Source organism: Cyphomyrmex costatus, unplaced genomic scaffold, assembly GCF_001594065.2.
Source record: "Cyphomyrmex costatus isolate MS0001 unplaced genomic scaffold, Ccosl1.0 scaffold273, whole genome shotgun sequence".
Classification (NCBI taxonomy): domain Eukaryota; kingdom Metazoa; phylum Arthropoda; class Insecta; order Hymenoptera; family Formicidae; genus Cyphomyrmex; species Cyphomyrmex costatus.
Window position 1 is genome coordinate 1,329,393 of NW_017276833.1, and position 8,087 is coordinate 1,337,479.

Sequence of the window (8,087 nt, forward strand, 5' to 3'; positions counted from 1 at the left end):
AGAGAAAAACATAGTTTTATCGATATGAAGATTAATAAAAAGTTATTAATATAGGATATTTTTCTTGTTATAAAAATTGTGTCCTCCTCTGAAAAACACTCTTAAATGTGCCACAATTCACAGTTTGACCCAGTTTCTCTTACTCTTGTTGGAATATTATAAAAACGGAGAAATTTACTGACGATTTAAAAAATTTATATCCTTTAAGCAAAAATTCCGAAAAGCTTGATGAGAATTATGAAATAATAGCGCTCAAACTGGAAACGCTTTTACATGAAAGTGCGTTTCTTTCAAATTTTCAACTCTGCGTTATACTCCCGCTCATTTCAGTGATTATCGTGATTTCTAAATCATTTCGCTGTTTCGATCGATTCAGATAAGCAAAAGATTAGTGATAATGGTGACCAGATAGTGATGGCAGTGATAAATATAATGATTCTGATGTCGCACCGTCCATTCGGTGCGTACCGCGCGTTTCGTGTCGTGCCAAAACGTATAGTCTGTACCTTTCATTTATTTATCCTCGGTGAATTTTGTGTTATTTTCGGCAAAAAGTCAGAGGCGACAAGCTGACGCGTTAATTAAAGAGCGACGAGACTGAGTCGCACCGGATACAAAGTTGTTCCTTTTCGATAACCTTTGAAGAAGCCGCACTTAACTCGCTGAAGAGAATGGAGGGCACGGGGATGATTACCGGAGTTCCTGTGCGTCAGGAAGGCAGGAAGCTGTGGCAGTATCTTGCAGCTATCTCTGGTATTTAAGGGCGTTTATTAACGCTCGTGTAATTATTCTATACGTGGTATGCTTCTCTCGCGATACTTTGTGAGTTACATAATCGACAGATCGAAAGAAGCATTGGACCCGCATTGAGAGTGATGGAGTGGAGATTGTGAGGAACCTTGTTCTGATAATTCCTGTTTATGACCAATATATTATGTAATTGCACTCCTGAAATGCGATACGTGTCTGAATTCAATAAACAGCCTGTATCGAGAACGTATATTTAAATACAATTTACACTGATTGTGATTTACACTAACTGTGCTGCTCGAAAAGAGCGCGAAATATGTTATATCAGGTTGTGTGCAGTAAATATTGCAAATGTGAAACTAACTTGGGTGTATCATTAATAATATTTAGCATTCATCCCTGCAGTTAGATAATTTATTTTTTAATCTATATACGTTTTAAACGTCAATATTGAAATATCTGATATTATTTATTACGTACTAAAATATTTAATATTGAATATATATATATACACACATTTATCAAGCTGATAATCGTCAATCGCCATGTTGTTATCATAAATTATCAATTGATGTAACTACCAGAGAAACTTCAATATAATCACGCGTACTTAAATATTCAAATACTTAAATATTTAATTCTAATTGACGAAAGTTATTTTTACCTTGGATGTTTTATATCTCCTGAAAATTGAATTATCGTAGATAATATATTATAGATTTCTTGTATCGCTTTTTTTTTGTTGTTTATGAAATTTATGTATTGCATGTTGAGATAAAATGTTAGATCACAATTTAATTAAATTACTAAATATGTAATCGGACATATATCTCAATTAGATTAACACAACTCGCTACCCAGTGAGAAATAATAATGGAATGGACATCGAATCGATGTCAATTCGACGTCGATTTAATGATTTCGACGTCGAATTGATATCGATTCGATGTCCATTCCATTGTCATTTCTCACTGGGTAAAGTCTTCGTTATCCGTAAAATCTATTAAAAAATTTCAGTCTCCTGTCAATAAAAGCATTCGGACTCCACGAGAAAAGCAATAATGATATTAATGACAAAGTCTACACTTTCATATTTTTGTTCTTTTAACGAAGATATCTTCTAGCAATATTTATTCACAATTAATTTTATTTATATTTTATCTGATAGATAATTAAATTTACATTTGATCTAGTAAATAATTAAATCGATAGGTATTCCAAACAGCTGACGCCACATAAAGACTAAATGTAAATTATGTATGTACTCTATCAAAGAATTATATACAACTTGTCATTAAAAATCTTTTATAAATAAACTACTATTAAAACATTATTATAAAATGACATTAATTAGTGTAATTTCACTAAATTAAAGTAAAATCTACAGTTTGATTTTAAAGTGAGCTTTAGTGAATTGAAGTAGATTTAACCGGACACCAATAAGTTTGTTACGCTACTCGAGTCAGTCAGATTGCGCTTATTATATTGATTAAATTCCACACAGGTTTGCTAAAAAGAGGAGGATATTACGCTTGCAGACCGTCCCTTAAGTTTGAAATTTTCCTACAGAATTAAATATAACGAGGTCGCAGTTCCACCGACTGTAATAGTTAGACCGTCCGTTTATTATGAAATCTCGCCGAATAAGCTCGTATATTTCGCTTAGAGGTCCTGGCCGTGATATTTTATTGAAACAGGGTCGCACTTTGCTCTGAGAGACCGGCGATGTCCGCCAGTAAAATCCAATGGTGTTTGTGAGCGCTCGAGACGCACGGCGAAATCTCAAAGGACAGTAGATTCGTTGTCCCGCGCAATTTTGCAAATCAACTCAATTCCCGACGTGTCATAATGCCCTACTGTCTATTTCCGACGGTAGTTGTTATCGTTGCTGGAGTTTTGGTGCCCGATAAAATATTCAGCCCCCGTCTGTCTTATCGTGCGTGTTACAGTCATGAGTGCCGGCTGCGGATTAGCACGATACGAAAAGGATTTAGTTTACAATTATCGCATTAATATTTGCGCCATTCGGCGCCGCCGCCGGTGACATGAAAGACCGCCGTAAGAAAGAAACTATTCACTGAGAAGATAGAGCGGCAAGCTGTTTTGATGAATTCATGAAATTTCGCATATTTTTTTTTTTTTTTACCGAGAAAGATGAATTATTTCTCATAGACAAACGATAATTCGTATTTCGTCAAATTAGAATAATAATGTAATGAGATTGCAGAACAATTAATTGAGCCAAATGCTTGAACGAAAATACGACAGAAAACACATGCAATAAATTTTCCAAAATATAAGACAAATGTAATATTCAGTTCTTAAATTCGTAATATTAAAAATTCAGTTCTTTAATTTCTGTAATATTGAATCTAACATTTTAGTTCTTATATTTTTAAATATTAAATTCGTAGCATTCAGAGTTTTTAATATTGAATGAAAGATATTCAATTCTTAAACTCTTAATATTAAAGTAAGCACAAGTTTCTTTGCTCGAAAAAACTAATTTACAAACTTGTCGCGATTCACCTGAGTCTAATAAAATCGATTCAGAAAATAATCAAAGATAATTATTTGCGATTAACGTATATTTTTTACCGAGAAAGATGAATTATTTCTCATAGACAAACGATAATTCGTATTTCGTCAAATTAGAATAATAATGTAATGAGATTGCAGAACAATTAATTGAGCCAAATGCTTGAACGAAAATACGACAGAAAACACATGCAATAAATTTTCCAAAATATAAGACAAATGTAATATTCAGTTCTTAAATTCGTAATATTAAAAATTCAGTTCTTTAATTTCTGTAATATTGAATCTAACATTTTAGTTCTTATATTTTTAAATATTAAATTCGTAGCATTCAGAGTTTTTAATATTGAATGAAAGATATTCAATTCTTAAACTCTTAATATTAAAGTAAGCACAAGTTTCTTTGCTCGAAAAAACTAATTTACAAACTTGTCGCGATTCACCTGAGTCTAATAAAATCGATTCAGAAAATAATCGTTGGTAATTATTTACGATACCTATATTAACGTTTTCGAGAACTTAATTACTTAGAGAATTTAATTTTAAATCTCAAGTAAAATATTTGCAAAGTTCCTCAAGTTCTCTTCAATTTTAATTAATTCGCCGTTTAAATGCACACCAGCCTGCTTTATGGCGCTCGCCGTTGGTACCGCTTTGGCTTGGACGTCTCCCGTTTTACCCCAGCTGTACGAGAAGGGCTCTTGGCTGGTCATCACCAAGGAACAGGGTTCCTGGGTGAGCTCGTTGCTGGCCTTGGGCGCAATATTGGGCGCTGTCCCATCCGGACCGATGGCCGACAAACTCGGCCGGAAGAAAACGCTTCTTCTGCTGGCCGCTCCGTTTCTCCTGTCCTGGGTGATCATCATATTCGCCTACAAATTGTGGCTGATCTACCTGGCTAGGTTTATAATCGGTGCCGCTGTGGGAGCAGCCTGCGTCGTCGTGCCAACTTACATCTCCGAAATCGCGGAGACTTCGACTCGGGGCTCGCTCGGTGCTATGTTTCAATTGTTTATCACAGTCGGGATCTTGCTGGCCTTTGTACTCGGTGCCGTAATGAATTACACGACGTTCGGTATAGTCTGCGCCCTCATAGAGGTCGGTTTCTTGGGCTGTTTTGTGTTCATGCCGGAGTCGCCTATTTGGTTGGTGGTAAGTCCAGTCGACAGTCTTCCACGATCTTTTTATTTATCTCATCATGTGTATATCAGTTATTTTAAATTTTATATTATAAAATAATTTTACAACAGTTCGCTCAAAAGAAATACACATTTAAACCACACGATCAAACTCATTTGTGAAAAAAAAATTTGAATACGTCTCGAACCTTTATAGAACCAAGGACGAAAACCGGAAGCTACGATAGCGATGTCGGTCCTCCGAGGAGATTTTTATGATCCATCGGAGGAACTCGCGGAAGCGCAGCAAGAAGCCGAGCAAGCAGCATCGAGGAAATCGACCGTGTTCGATCTTATACGAACCCCAGCAGCCAGAAAAGCTTTGCTGGCTTCGTTGGGCGGCATGTTCTTTCAGCAACTGTCCGGCATAAACGCGGTGATCTTCTATACGGTTACTATATTCCAGGCATCCGGAAGCTCAATGCAGCCGGAAGTCGCCTCTATAATCGTGGCGATCGTTCAGGTGCGATGTATAGCCTACACAAAAGCTTATATACTTTCATAGAATTTTTATAGAATATGTCTTCGTACAATTCCTTCGATATATAGAAGAGAAATTGTGTAACGTTTTTATAATAATACTTTCTATTCAGATAAGAAATATGACTTAAAGAATGTTATTCTAGAAAAATAGAAAAATTTTCGAAGTTAATTATCTTATTAAAGTATAATTAAAATTTTTTAATATTTGCGAGTTAATTATGCTGAACATACTTTTATGTAAATTACGTATACAATTTGTTGTGGATTTTTTCCGTTTTTCGTAGTTGAATTTTTATATGGAAGAGACAGTTTTGCTAAAGAATCTAAAAATTTAGTTGGATACAGACCTGAAAATAATTTTGTTGGACATCAAAATAATTACGTGGAACTCAAACTGGTTGCTGGAATATCAAAACTTTGCAACATTTCATCATGTTGAGGTTTCTAATTATTTTAATAAAATAAATCCAACAAAAAAGTTATATATTTTCAGACCTGTATATCTCGCTAAATTTTTGAATATTCTACAAAATTGTTCCTTTCGTGTATATGGTACTCGTTATCGGCGGTAAATATATGTTAAAAATGTATATCAATCGTAATATCTACCCATCTCTTGCAATTATTATTAACTGTTTCATTGTGGATCTCTGAATGAAGATATTTACCTTTAAAACCGTTGTTCCTGGCAGATGATTACGACAGGCATAGCAGCGATGATCGTGGATCGTGCAGGAAGAAAACCGCTCCTAATATTTTCCTCGAGTGTTATGATGGTTAGTCTGGTGGCTCTCGGTTTGTATTTCAATCTTAAGACGAATGGAAGTGATGTCAGTAATCTCGGTTGGCTACCACTCACATCCTTGACGTTATTCATGATCGCCTTTTCCATCGGGTGAGTATTGCAACTAGATTGCAATTCGGATTTTTTTGAATTAATCTAGAACAACATATTCGTATTTACAGTGTAGAGACTATCCCAGAAAATTATGTTATTTATCCCATGCAGTTAATGCCATTCTCGTTTTTCTCTATTATCTATTGCTATATTTAAATTACCCGAGATATATATAAAGGGTGTTTGGAATTTAAATGACCAAACTTCGGGAGCGTGTAGGGGATCGACAAACTAAGGAAAAAAGTCCTGTAGAGATATGCTCGTTTTTACTTCGTCTTGGAGAAAATCACAAAAAAAAGACAAAACGTAGTTTTCATTTTTGTAGACTTTTTTAATTATTGATTTACGTTGTATTTATTCACTTGTTTAATGTAGATGTTGTTTAAAATTTTGGCCTCTTGCAGCATTACATCTAGTAGACACATCTTACAGACAGCTTGTGTTGCAGCCAAACACTAATCAGACAATATTTGGTGCACTGCAGTCTCGATTAGATTTCTCAATTGTTCTTTTGAGTTGATTGAATAAACTTCTTGCTGTAAGCCCCACAAAAAAGTCCAGTGGTGTCAGATCAGGGGGTGGCTAAGGTACTACTCTTTCACGTCCAATTCATCGTTGTAGAAACTGTCTGTCTAGCCAAGCTCGAGTAGTTCTACCATAATAAATTGGATATACCCACCAAGGTGAAACCACATTTCAATTTCAGTTGCTGTGTGTGTATGTCTTCTAAATGATCAAAAAAGTCAGTCTCTAACAAAATCTGTATATCTGGCTGCATTTAATCTGTCGGATAAGAAAAATGGTCTCACTAGAGAGTCGTTCCAAATTCTGAGTCAAACTTTAATAGCAAATTCATGCTGGAGTTTACTTTCCCTAACAGCCGCCCTGTTCTGCATATCTGCGCCCAACTTCACAACTCTCTTTACGCGTGCAATATACATAATTTATTTTGTAAATTAATTATCATAAGGTTAATTCATAAAGTTGTACAAATTAATTACAATTGTTTATAATTTTAATGAGAGAGAGAGAGAGATTTTATAATATTCGTATAAGTTCTAATATCTAGTTTCTCTGGATTATTTTAATAATAAAATGTTTAAAGTGTATTTGAACAATGCATTTGTAGAAATATCAATAGAATAAAACTTATATTTATTCACATATGTAATTCTAAAATCAATATTGACTTCTGAACGCGTCAACTTTAGATGATATAATTCGTTAATTTTAAACGCTTGTAATTAAAAAATTATTATAGCCTCAATATTTTGGTAATAGAATTTTTGTCTCAAAATGATCTCAAGAATCACCCCTTAAGCATCGTTCGTCTCTTTCCCGGACACCCTGTATATAACTCAGAAATTATCATAATTCATAATATATGTAGATTATAGATGATAATAATTTTTGAATTTACATAATATTATGATAAAATAAAATAAATAGAAAGTGAAAGAGTTCACTGAGATTCCAGCAAACTAATTTATTATCATCTTGAAGTATTTGATGTAGCAATCAGTCTAAAAAGAGTGAGAAGGACATCAACTCATGTGTTACATTTTATGCGTAGAATGGGCCCGATACCATGGATGCTGATGGGTGAAGTGTTTCCCGCGGAAACCAAGGCGGTCGCTTCCGGTATCGCCGTGATGCTGAACTGGTTCCTGGTGTTCTTAGTGACGAAGACCTTTCCCACGATGAACGAAGGCTTGGGCGCGGACGTCACTTTTTGGATCTTCGCTGCGGTCATGGCAATCGGCACCGCGTTTACGTATTTTTTCATACCGGAAACCAAAGGGAAAACATCCCAGGAGATTCAAGAGGAGTTACAAGGCAACATACAATTAAAGAGGACAAACGCCTAAATTAGAATGAAAAATTTATCATCTACTTGTAGCATGACGTACGGACAAACAATAAAACAAATTTGTAGTAACAATACAAGAAATAAGCTGCTAAAAAAGTTATCGGAAGGAAAATTAAATCTAATAAACGACTTATATCATTCTCTGCTTACTTTCGTCCGTAAATTTTCTCATGTTTGAACGTATTGTTATTATATCTCCTTGTAATACATAATTTTTATTTACGTAAGTTTATTTATCGATGTGCTCACGATGTAAGATTTTTATCAGTTGCGCACATTTTTAAATTACTTTTTAAACACATGTGCATTATTATATATAAGAAAATAATAAGAACGAATATATCAATCTCAAACATTATCGCATCACTTT

At 34.5% G+C, this 8,087-nt stretch overlaps 1 protein-coding gene across 1 annotated transcript; it reads left to right on the plus strand.

Annotated features, from left to right (window-relative positions):
• The first annotated feature begins 671 nt into the window (after positions 1–671).
• LOC108774712 (facilitated trehalose transporter Tret1) lies at positions 672–7,800 on the plus strand. The gene is made up of 5 exons (XM_018540873.1): positions 672–753; positions 3,911–4,440; positions 4,624–4,929; positions 5,642–5,844; positions 7,421–7,800. The coding sequence occupies exons 1-5, from the start codon at positions 672–674 to the stop codon at positions 7,713–7,715; spliced, it is 1,416 nt and encodes a 471-aa protein (XP_018396375.1). The 3' UTR covers positions 7,716–7,800.
• The last annotated feature ends 287 nt before the right edge of the window (positions 7,801–8,087 follow it).

What these genes read in the sequence shown, in the direction of transcription:
- LOC108774712 (XM_018540873.1), top strand. Translation starts at nt 672, where the DNA reads ATGGAGGGCACGGGGATGATTACCGGAGTTCCTGTGCGTCAGGAAGGC. An exon ending in GTATCTTGCAGCTATCTCTG is followed by an intron (nt 754 to 3,910) that starts GTATTTAAGGGC and finishes AATGCACACCAG; the next exon opens with CCTGCTTTATGGCGCTCGCC. An exon ending in AGTCGCCTATTTGGTTGGTG is followed by an intron (nt 4,441 to 4,623) that starts GTAAGTCCAGTC and finishes GAACCTTTATAG; the next exon opens with AACCAAGGACGAAAACCGGA.